Source organism: Ailuropoda melanoleuca, chromosome 4 (genome assembly GCF_002007445.2).
Source record: "Ailuropoda melanoleuca isolate Jingjing chromosome 4, ASM200744v2, whole genome shotgun sequence".
Classification (NCBI taxonomy): Eukaryota; Metazoa; Chordata; class Mammalia; order Carnivora; family Ursidae; genus Ailuropoda; species Ailuropoda melanoleuca.
The window spans coordinates 68417160-68429721 of NC_048221.1; the positions used below are offsets into that span (position 1 = coordinate 68417160).

At 42.7% G+C, this 12562-nt stretch overlaps 1 protein-coding gene across 1 annotated transcript in view; it reads right to left on the minus strand.

The window, feature by feature from the left end:
• The window catches only part of VWA3B (von Willebrand factor A domain containing 3B), a 223810-nt gene that overhangs the window by 130256 nt on the left and 80992 nt on the right, over positions 1-12562 (minus strand). Inside the window, exon 9 of the mRNA XM_034657268.1 lies at positions 7011-7198. Coding sequence (XP_034513159.1) covers positions 7011-7198 — 188 coding nt within the window. The remainder of the gene's footprint in view (positions 1-7010; positions 7199-12562) is intronic.

The following is a 12562-nucleotide window of genomic DNA, read 5'->3' on the forward strand; positions in this document are numbered from 1 at the left end:
CTCTACTGGTACATACAAAACTGGTCTGAGGACAATGGCTTCCCACATAGAGCTCACCCAACCAATTTATGAGTTTATCAAGCAGGACAAAAAAGCCACCAGCAATACAACCCCGTAGGCAGCAGCAATACAATCCATAAGCAAAGACCAAATTCCTGCCTTCATGGAGCTCACATTACAGGGGAAGAGCTAGATAATAAACAATTACACAGAAGGTCAAATGATGACAAATGCTATGGAAGAAAACAGAGAACAGGGGACAGGAGAAGGAAGAAGTTAAAACCTGAAAAAACAAAGCCCTAAAGAGAAGAATAAATATGAGCAAAGACCAGCAGAAACAAGGAGTGTGGCCATATGGAGGTCTGGGGGGGAAGTCTGAGGACACAGCAAGTGCAAAAGCCCTGGGGTAAGAGTAAGAGTCTGCCTAGCATATTGCAGAATTTTAGGAAGTTGGTATAGTCGAACCAGAGTGAGTTAGGGGAAGGAGTAAGATGAAGCTAGAGCAATATGAGGAGGAGGGCCAGAAGCAGACTCCATAAAGTCTACTAGCTGATGGAAGGGACGCTGGCCTCTCCTCTGAGTGAAAAAGGAACTACCCAAGGGCTTTAACATGAGAAGTGACACATTTTTTAAAATTAAGATATGAGTGGCATATAAAATTATATTATATATACAATATGATTTGATATATGCATATAGTACAAAATAATTACCACAATAAATTTAGGTAACACTTACCACCACACAGTTGCAAATTTTTTTCTTGGGATGATCTATCTAAGTTCTACCCCCTTAGACAACAGACATGATTTATAGTTTTAAGTTTTTTTTATTTTAAAACTTAATTACAAAAATATCATTTTAAAGGATACTGTGGTAGGGCGCTTGAGTGGCTCAACTGTCTAAGTGTCCAACTCTCAGTTTTAGCTCAGGTCTTGATCTCAGGGTCACGAGTTCAAGCGCATTGGGCTCCATGCTAGACATGGAGCTGACTTAAAAAATAAATAAATTAGTAAAGGATATTGTGGTTACTCTGTTGAGAATAGACTGTAGAGAGTCAAGGGCAGAAGCAGGGAGTCAGGAGATCTGTTAGGTGGCATGGACAAGGGGTAGTTTGAGAGTGGTGAGAAGTGGCCAGATTCTGAATTATAGCCATTATGAAGATAGAACTAACAGCGTTTAATGAGAGGTCAGATGTGGGTATGAGAGAAAGGAGAGGACTTAAGGAATGACTCTACGGTTTTCAGCCCAGAGAACTATAAAAATGGAGTTGCAATGAATTGATGGGAGGAAGATTATGGAAGAGTAGCCTTGAAGGGGAAGATCTGGACCTGTGTCTGGTGTGGTAGGCTCAAGGTGCCTATCAGACATCCCAGTGACATGGCAAGTAGTTAGGTGGAGTTGAGGGAAGGACTCAGGGCTGGAGATTCAAATGTGGAAGTCACCAGCATGCACACAGTATTAAAAGCCATAGGACTGGATGAGATCATGTAGAGAATGGTCACAGAGAGAAGAAGTCTGAGGACTGCACCTTGAGGCCCTTCAGCATTTAGAGGCTGGGAACCTGGGAAAGAAGAAACAAAGAACACTGACAAAGAACAGTCGGTGGTTGGAAAACAGGACAGTATGTTCTCTTCAAGCAAAAGAAGTTCAAGGAAGTAACCAACTATATCAGATGTTGACAGTAGGTCAAGTAAGAGCAAGACTGAGAACTGACCGCTGGCTTTAGCAATTCAGGTATCCCTGGAAAGAGTGAGTTTTGGTGGAGAGGGGGCCTTGCCCAATTGGAGTGCATTCATGAAGGCATGGGAAAACTGCAAGACTGGAGAAAGGGAACGTATTAAACTCTCGAGGAGTTGAATTCTAAAGAAGAGCAGAGGAATGAGGCAAATGAGGTAGAACCAGAGGTAAATATGGGGGTCAAACAACTGTTTTTGTAGAGAGAGAAAGTGCAAGTGGGGAGCAGAGGAGGGGTAGAGGGAGAAAGGGAGTGAAAATCTCAAGCAGGCTCCATACCCAGGGCTCCAGCTCATGACCCCAAGATCACGACCTCAGCTGAAATTAAGAGTTGGATGCTTAACCAACTAAGCCACCCAGGTGCACCAAAAAACTGTATTTTTAAGATGTGGGGAAAAACACCATGTTTGTGTGCTGGTGGGAAAGATCCAGAAATGAGAACAATATTGATGATATAGAAAGGGGGAGAATGAGTGAATGCGGAATAAGGATCAGTGCACACATTGAGGGGTTGGTCTTAGACAAAAGTGGGGACAATTCGGCCATCCTAGAAGAAATAAGGGTAGAACATATAGGTGCAAATGCTGGGGGATTTGTAGATATGAGGTGGGTGTTCATGGATGTTCACTGCAATGTTCAACGAAATGGGAAGCAAAGGTCATTTGCTGAGAGTGAGCAAAGAAGAGAAGATATTTGAAGTCTGAGGAGAAAAGAATAGACATCTTGGAGAAAGAGCAACTGAGTGGATTGGAAAAGCACAGGAGGACTGGTGGCAGCACAAGAGATCCGCGTGAAGTTAGAGGTTAGGAATTTAAAGGGAAGCCAGGCACTGCAGCTGTGCTTTTCTCCGATTTCTTCTGATGCAGTCATCTGCACAGCTATAAGGCAGAAAAGGCTGACAGTTGAATTTAACCAGGACTGGAGTTTCACAGATGAGCACGATAATGTAAGAGAGGTAAAGTAGTTGAACGTGTATGACAGGGACAAAAGGATAGAGAACAGGGAGCAGAAACAACAAAATGTATAATCCCAGTGGGGTTGAAAGATTGGAATTGGGGTGTAGAGGAAATGGCCTTAAAAGAAGAGGTCGGAAGTGGGACCTTCGGAATTGATTATGTGGTTATGATGGCAGCGTTATTTGTAATGACAAGTTCAGGGGATGCCTGTGGCAAGGGTGGTAGAGAGGGGGCATAGGAGGAAGTCTCTGGAGAAGAGGAGGTCAGAGAAATGAAAGTTCGGGTTGTGGGGAGGGTCATTTTCATGGGATTGACATTAAAAATGGCTGGAGCCAGTGACAGCATGCCAGAAGCTATAATCTTCAATTACTGATGGGGATGACCTGGGGCTCAGAAGATGTCAGCTACAGGTAGTGCCGTGGGTGGTATATTCTGATGACATGGGAAGAAGGAGGGAGAATGATCAAGAAACAGCAATGAGGAATGAGGCTACCACTTGCCTCTCCAGAGTGCAAGGTCCAAGGCGAATGAGAGAGAAACCAGGGTCCTCAAGAGAGAATCCAGACAAGCAGGCGAATGGAACACTGCAGGGCCCTTGCGGTAGTAGGGGTACTGACAACTTCCAGTGCCAGAGGGCACAGTGGAAGGAATTTAGGAGGCAAGGAGGAATGGAGGAGGCTCAGAGAAGGGATGTCAGAGCCACACAGGGATGAGAACTGGGAGGTCTGGTGGTGACTGATGTGAACAGGGTTGCAGGGCACGAGATTAGTCCTGATGTTCCCAAGACAGGCACCAGGGGAATCACATCTCAGGCACAACACAAGGATCGAAGGAGAAAGATGTCCTCTCTCATTCTTACCATGTTCTTGCTACACAAGAGTTCTCCCCATTCTCCAGCCTGTCACATGGCCTTTTCCAGCTGTGCCTTATGCGCTTCCAGATGGAAACTCACCAGACCATATGTTACACGAATGCAGGTGTCAGACAGCAGAGTGTCAGAATGGGAAAAGTGCAGTGTGAGGGCCCAGCAGATAGAAGTTCAAACCCTGCCATCTCATGGCCAACCTCTCAGAGGCCCTGTGACTTTGTCTTCTTGTGTATGCTATGAGCGCACAAATATTCACCTTATGTGTAAAACACACAGGCATTCCACAAATGCTCATTTCTGATTGACAACGTTTGCAATTTAAAAAAAAAAAAAGAAGTAAGGAAGGTACCATCTACTGGGCATTGCCTAAGTGCCAGGCACTGTGCTCAGACATGCATTTTTTAATTTGGACTTTACACCACTCATTTTATCGATGTGGAAGGTAAGACTCAAACAGTTAAATTATTTGCTCAGCATCTCCTAACTAGTAACTGGAGAAGTAGCATTTGCACGCGGGTCTTCTTACTCCAAATCCAGACCACACAGCCTGCCACCCAGTTAGAGGAATCAAATGGTGAGACTGGAGTGGGTTTGTGAACATCAAGGCTGGCTTTGTGCACAAGCAGCATAAGCACCTATGAATGCAATGTGACTTAAGGGGTGCCCCAAATATTAGGTTGCTAGACTTTGCCTGAAACCCTTTAACTGGAAATGCATTTTTGTTTCTTCCTCATACCTGGTCATCCATCTTAGAAACACCACACAGCAAGGACTTTTTGGTCACTTATTTCTCAGTGTAAACACGTTTCCTGGATCTATCCCTACAAACCAGTTTTTATAGTTCAAAGTTTAGGGGGTCCTGCCCAGTGGGAATTTGGGGGAATCCTAAATAATCAACTTATTTCACAGCTTCAGTTACTCCCTACCTCACACGCATCACAAATTTAGGTGTAAATCCAGTATCAGATATGTAGCCCCAAATACTGAAAATAGTCCCTTTTTTATCAATATCTGTGAGTGAAGATAGCTGTACTGTACACTTCTCAACTTCTATGTTATTTTTAGCACAAGAAAATTGATGTAAAATTCCCCATTTAGAAGCCAGACTCTTCAAACTGTCCCTGTAAGATTTCATTGAAAATCGTCAAGAAAGAGTAAGGAGAAATCAGTTTTAGAGATGGGCTTGAACATACCACATCATCACCAGCTCACAGTAAGCTATGTTTAAATTGACAGGGATTGATATTTTTAAATATTCAGGGCCTAATGTATTTTAAAAATGAAAATCTAGTTACATACGATTTCCTGAACTAATAACATTACTGAATAATGACTACAAAATCAGAAAACTGTGCTGGGGGAGGAAACCCACAAATGAGATTTCCCTGCAACATGGCAATTACTCAGCATCCTGGTACATAAGCCAGGAAACAAGTCTTCCATCAATTCTGCATTTTTTTCTTTTCTTTTTATTTATTAATTTTTCTGAGAGAGAGATACTGTGCGTGGCAGAGGAAAAGGGGGAGAGAGAGAATTTTAAGCAGGCTCTATACTCAGAGTGGAGTCCAATGTGGGGCTCAATCTCACAACCCAGAGATCATGACCTGAGTCAAAATCAAGAGTCAGACACTTAACCAACTGAGCCACCCAAGCGCCCCAATTCTGCATTTTTCTCATCCAATTTTTACATTTTCCTCCTTGCAGTTCGTTGTAAACACATGGCAATAAGAGGGCTAAAACACCACATAGTGTGGCTGATGGAGCCCCGAAGGAAAGAGTCCTTCCTCAGGAAGGCCTGTTGAGCCCAGTCGCCGGCCAGCCAGCCTAAGGAGTTCGAAAAGAGACTGGGGTTTCACCTCTGTAGGACTGACAGCCATCTCAGGGGTGACACTGAATGGGAGCCTTGGAGAACACGTTAAGTGACAGTGTATTGGAGGACCTTGATTTCCTCTCCAGTAGTCTGCTGGGATGCCCTTACTGGCACATCTGCTCTGTTGTTCACATTTCGGTTTTCGCTTCACAACGTGTGCCTGGGCCTTCATTACCTTCTAAAAGAGCTTTCCTTCAGGTTTTCAAATTTAGAATATTCACTTTATCCTGATTTTGTTTCATATTGTGATACTTTTTAGTCTTTCCGTAATTCTCATAAAGGATATATACTCTAGAAACTACAAATCACTCTTGAAAGACATTGAAGAAGACACAAAAAGATGGAAAAATATTCCATGCTCATGGATCGAAAGAATAAACATAGTTAAAATGTCCATGCTACCCAGAGCAATCTACACTTTCAATACCATCCCAATCAAAATACCAATGACATTTTTCAAAGAGCTGGAACAAACAGCCCTCAAATTTGTGTGGAACCAGAAAAGACCCTGAATCGCCAAGGAATTGTTGAAAAGGAAAAACAAAGCTGGCGGCGTCATGCTGCTGGATTTCAAGCTATACTACAAAGACAGCATGGCACTGGCACAAAAACAGACACATAGACCAATGGAACAGAATAAACTTTTAATAGTCTTCTGAGTACCGTCTACGCATCAGAGTTTCTCAGAGCACGGCCTCTGGACCAGCAGCTTCAGCATCATCTGGGCCCCACCTCAAACCCACTGACTCATGCCTGCTAAAGTCTGGGACCCACTCATTCATTACCCTTCACTTGTGAGCCAGAGTCAGGCACTTTGAGAAGCTGTATTCCCTCCAGACCCATTAACGCAATCGAAATATACCTTTCGAAAGTTTTCAATATACACCCTTCTGGTGCTATAATCCCTTAGAGTATTTGGGTTTTTTGTTTATTTGTTTGTTGTTTATAATAATTTTTTATTATGTTAGTCACCATACAGTATATACTTAGTTTTTGATTTAATGTTCCATGATTCATTATTTGCGTATAACACCCAGTGCACCATGCAATAGCCCAATCCCCCACCCCCCTCCCCTCTGAAGTCCTCAGTTTGTTTCCCAGAGGATTTGATTTTATATTTACTGGGAATCTGCTAGGTGCTGGCTGGTAGTCACTAGACTAATGCATCTTTAAGAGAGTGACATACAAGAGGACCAGAGAGATGCCTGCTTTGGGCATCTTCACCAGCACTTTCTCTCTTCCATTCAATATGGGGAAACAAAGGGCTTCTCTTTTGTAAAGGCTGAATAATTCTGAGACTCATAATGCCTGAATTTCTACAAACCCAGCTCCTGGCTTATGTATGATTATCGTATAATCCACTTATATTCAGAAACCGTTCCCAGACTTGGTCTCTACTCCCACAAGTCCCATTCAGAGAAGTGCAAGTTGGGAAACACAGGCTATCTTCCTTCAGGGAAACCAAAGCTGGTTTCCCTCCATGCTGCCTTTCAACCTGGGTTCTGATCTGAGGGAGGCCTTACCCACCCAAGACTTCAAGAGAAGCCCACAGCCCCGCCCAGGAGTTCACTTCACTTACCGCATTGGTCTGTATGGACTCATCCTCTGGTTTGACTTTCACATCAACAACTCCATCAGCATGGCGGAAGCAGCAGTCAGCAAGGACGTCATAAAAGGTCAGCTTCTGGGCTTTCAAGCCATATTTCTGAAGCCACTTCTTGGAGTCCCAGGTGTCCTCTGGATTTGTCGCAGAGGATGTTCCTGATTCTATTTTTGGAATTACAGTTCATCAGTGCCGTTCATATTCTATAAGCCATTTGTACTGCCCCCTGAACTTAACATTTACCAAGCTAGAACATGTTCTTTGTCAGATTATATTCATTTCAGGAAGCATGCTTTCCAAACCAGGACTGGCAAAGAATTAGTTCACAAGACTAGAAGGCTGGAATCTGCTGCTTTTCATCTCACTTCCTTCTCTACCTAATTTGCCTACCCCATGTGTCCATGGAGATGGCTGACAGACCAAGGCCATGTGTCAGGAGAACATTAAACTTGGGGTAAGAAGCTTTGGGTTCAAGTCACGGCTCCAACGCTTATGGCTTGGCTAAGTTGCTCAAACTTGGGTGAGTCACAGCACTTAACCTCTCTGACCTTCAGCAGAATTCTTTACCTGCAGATCGAAGATAGCATCTGCTTGGCCTTCCTACATGTGTTGAAGTGATTCAACGAGAAAAGTCATGTGAAGTGCTTTGAGGTGAGTGGGGACGAGAATTAGGAGCATGTAACTTCTGTTGAGGTAGAAGTCAGTCAACCAGGGAAGGCTGGCAGGCTGCCTCCCAGGAGCTCCACTGTTAGCTTTGGTGAATTTATTTATGTTTTTTTAAGATTTATTTATTTATTTATTTATTTATTTATTTTATTTATTTAACAGAGATAGAGACAGCCAGCGAGAGAGAGAACACAAGCAGGGGGAGTGGGAGAGGAAGAAGCAGGCTCATAGAGGAGGAGCCTGATGTGAGGCTCGATCCTGTAACGCCAGGATCACGCCCTGAGCCGAAGGCAGACGCTTAACGACTGTGCCACCCAGGCGCCCCTAGCTTTGGTGAATTTATTGATTCAGAGCCTGGCCTTCAACTCAGCAGGCTCAGAAACCTCCTCTAGTCAGCTCAAGCACCTAGAGCTGTAGCTATAACTCACCTTAGACAGGCTCACAGGTTAAAGTACAACCCAGAATGCTAACTGCCCAAATATTCCCAGCCTTCGACACCTGTCCTTGGTGTTTTCCAAAGGTTATCTCTAAGTGGGGGAGATGCTATGTTAGCTGAGCAGAACACCATACAACAGAAAAGTATTCAACTAGGTGGCTCAAACCACTAGTGCTACCTAAAGAAGACGGGTATCTGGGGGTGGGAACAGAGGAGGGGCTGAGCAAATCTGAAGCTGAGGAGGCACTGGTGTCTGGAGCGGGCTTGCACTGGCCAATGGGAGCTAATTGTATACCTTTTCTCCCAACCCCATGCTCCCTGGTACCACATTGGTAGGGTAAAATTGACCATGCTGGGAGTATTTACAGAATCTGGAAGTCAGAGCTTTTTTTATTCTAGTAAGTGGACCAGCAAACATTTATCTGAATGCCACTGGAAGGAAGGCAGAAAGGACCCTGAGCTTTTAGTACCATTGAGACCAGCAGAGCTCCAGGAGGACGCAGGGGTGCTGGGCAAAGAGGTGGGTGGTTGTTGTTGTTGTTGTTTTTTATAACATGTACTACTGCATATTAGGTCTACCAGCCCTACAAAGCAACCCTGGACACTGGAATTCTCTGAGTTTTTAAAAATACTGATGCCAGGGCCCTACCCATTTTTTAAAAATGGTCTGGATATTGAGATTTTTCAAAGCTCCCCTGGGTGATTATACTGTGCAACCAAGCTTTGCGATTACAACAATATGGAAAGAGAATTCCAAATTATGATTTGGTGATCCCATCAGTTATGCTTCTACAAGATACAGATTCAAATTCAATTATACTTTTAATAAAAAAGGAGCTCTCAATATTAGAGAAATAAAAACACTACCCATACTTATCCATTATTATATTTAAGGGGATATAAAATCAGAAGAGGATTTGAAGGAATAAAACACTTTAGAGTCAACTATTTCTCAATAATATATAAAGGATCTGCCAAGTAATGCTACATGTGAGCCATGTCCTCAGATTTTAATAGAACACCTTTTAAATAATGCACTTAAACCTACTAGAGCTAGGACTTCTGAAAGAAGCCTGGTTTTGGCTTTTGAACTTTAAACCAGTCTGGCATCAAAAGCCCCTTTGCACACTGTCTCCAGTTACCAGCAGTTGGTTTCTATGTGATTCACAAAGCCTCTTCTTACCCTGTACAGGGAGCTCAAATCAGAGGCTCCCCAGAGCTTCTGATCCCTGAGGTTTCTCCTCCATGTTCTCCTGCATCACAGGGAAACAGCAAAGAGAACAGAGCCATTTTTGTCCGTAGGATCAGCCTCCTTGGAAAAACCCTTTGAGTGACTATTTTTCCTCAATTATTGTTAATTACATTCTAAGCCTTTTTCTCCTCTTTCTTCCTACTTTATTCCCCTCCCTTCTCTCTGATTAACAGGTATAGTAGGAAATAAAATTTTCATTCAATTATGTACAAAGCAACACACAAATTAGCATATGTTTCTGCTCTGTTTTGGGGTTGCCCTCTTTTAAAAAGACAAGAGCCTTTTCTCAATGATAAATTCAAGCTTACCACCAAAGGACTTCCTAAAAACAATCAAACCAATTCTAACAAGGGCTTTTAAAGAACCAGAGACTAACTTTTGACTCTTAGCTTCACCCAGGACCAGGCAGTAGAGTCACCCTGAGGACATGATTGAGGCTCCCAATTATTCTCTGAAAAGGGGACTCAAGGAACACCCCAAGGCATCTTGAACTTCATAAAGGAAAGAAGGGGCAGCCAAGCATGCAAAAACAAAGAGCCTAGGTGATCCAAAGCTGAAGAAAGGAGAGAAAGGGGGAAATCTTCCCACTTTCAGCGCTAATTACACCAATTAGTGGCTGAACCTCATCTTCCTCAGGTGGGGAGGGGAAGGAAGTTATTCACTCATTAGAGTCACTTACTAAAGAGTTCTTTCCATTCCCCTGAAGTTATCTTAATTAAAAGTGTTACATAAATCCTCACCCACAGAGCCTAGTATAATACTTCCATTTATGACAGAGATGAGAGCTCACAGCTCATCCTACACCATGTGAGAGATTGCTAAAGATTTTCTCTCAGTTACTCTCAGGAGGAGCACATAGCAGATCACCTCTATGCCACAGAATTAATGTGCCTGGTTGTCTCCATCCTACTTGTCGATCTCAAACATGTTTTAATGAGCAAGACCTACTGGCCAATGCTTTTGAAACATCACTGCTATAGCCAGGGCCACAGCAAAAAGATAAATTGGGCACTGTTTATCTGTGCCCGCTCCTCCCCTCAAGGTGTCATTCCCTGGTGGCTCATGGTCATCAAGGACTTATCACCATAACTGCCCTCCCCATGGCATAGTTAATCTAATGTGTGAACTTGGCTGGGTCACAGTAGCCAGATATTTGGTCAAAGATTATTCTAGGTATTTCTGTGAGGTATTTTTAGGTGAGATTACCATATAAATCAGTAGACTTTGGGTAAAACAGATGACTCTCCATATCATGAGAGGGCCTCCTCCATTCAGTTGAAGGGCTTCAATAAGAAAAAGACTGAAGTCCCCTGAGCAAGAGGGAATTCTGACAGCAGACTGCCTTGGGATCCGAAATGCAACACCAGCTCATGAAGGTGGGTTGGTCTGTCTTGCAGAGTTTGGACTTGGTAGCTTCCATACTCATGTGAGCCGATTCCTTAAATACCGCAATCTCTGTCTCAACCTCTCTCTCTCTGTATACACATGCACACACACACGCCTGTCTCTCTGAATAACCTTGATTAATATGCTCATCCTCCTCCATTGAAGACTGCTTATCCAGCACCACATTCCTGCCATGCGAGGTCCATGTGCCTTTCAAGGGAACCATCAGCTAATGAATTACCTAAAGCTCTACATGTGGAACCAACCTCAGAGAGCATCAGGTTCGATGTTTTTTACACTATAGTCTACAAACACTACTTTTTCTGCATGTCAGTGGCTCTTAGAAAGAGGGTTTCTTAGCAAAAAGTTTGGGGAGCTTGAAAATAAACCATCTATGAAAAGCCTACAGCGAATACCATTCTCAATGGGGAAAAGCTGAAAGCCTTTCCTTTAAGATCAGGAACACGACAAGGATGCCCACTCTCGCCACTATTATAACATAGTACTAGAAGTCCTTGCAACAGCAATCAGACAACAAAAAGGAATAAAAGGTATTCAAATCGGCAAAGAAAAAGTCACTGTCTCTCTTCGCAGATGACATGATACTCTATATGGAAAACACAAAAGACTCCACCCCCAAATTACTAGAACTCATAGAACAATTCAGTAATGTGACAGGATACAAAATCAATGCTCAGAAATCAGTTGCATTTCTATACACAAACAATGAGACTGAAGAAAGAGAAATTAGGGAATTGATTCCATTTACAATAGCACCAAAAATCATATGTTATCTTGGAATTAACTTAACCAGAGAGGTAAAGGATCTATATTCTAGAAACTACAGATCACTGTTGAAAGACATTGAAAAAGACACAAAAAGATGGAAAAACATTCTATGCTCATGGATCAGAAGAACAAACATAGTTAAAATGTCTATGCTACCCAAAGCAATCTACACTTTCAAAGCCATCCCGATCAAAATACCAATGACATTTTTCAAAGAGCTGGAACAAACAGCCCTTAAATTTGTGTGGAACCAGAAAAGGCCCCGGATTCCCAAGGAATTGTTGAAAAGGAAAAACAAAGCTCGGGGCATCACGTTGCCAGATTTCAAGCTATACTACAAAGCTGTGGTCACAAAGACAGCATGGTACTGGCACAAAAACAGACACATAGACCAATGGAACAGAATAGAGAACCCAGAAATGGACCCTCGGCTCTTTGCACAACTAATCTTTGATAAAGCAGGAAAAAACATCCGGTATAAAAAAAGACAGTCTCTTCAATAAATGGTGCTGGGAAAATTGGACAGCTATATGCAAAAGAAAAACTTGACCACTCTCTCACACCATACACAAAGATAAACTCCAAATGGATGAAAGACCTCGAAGTGAGACAGGAATCCATCAAAATCATAGAGGAGAACATAGGCTGCAACCTCTTTCACACTGGCCACAGCAACTTCTTTCATGACACATCTCCAAAGGCAAGAGAAACAAAAGAAAAAATGAACTTGTGGGACTTCATCAAGATAAAAAGCTTCTGCACAGCCAAGGAAACAGTCATCAAAACAAAGAAGCAGCCCACAGAATGGGAGAAGATATTTGCAAAGGACACTACAGATAAAAGACTGGTATGTAAGATCTATAAAGAACTTCTTAAACTCAATACATGTGAAACAAATAATCAAATCAAAAAATGGGCAGAAGATATCAAGAGACACTTTTCCAATGAAGACATACAAATGGCTAACAGACACATGAAAAAATGTTCAAAATCATTAGC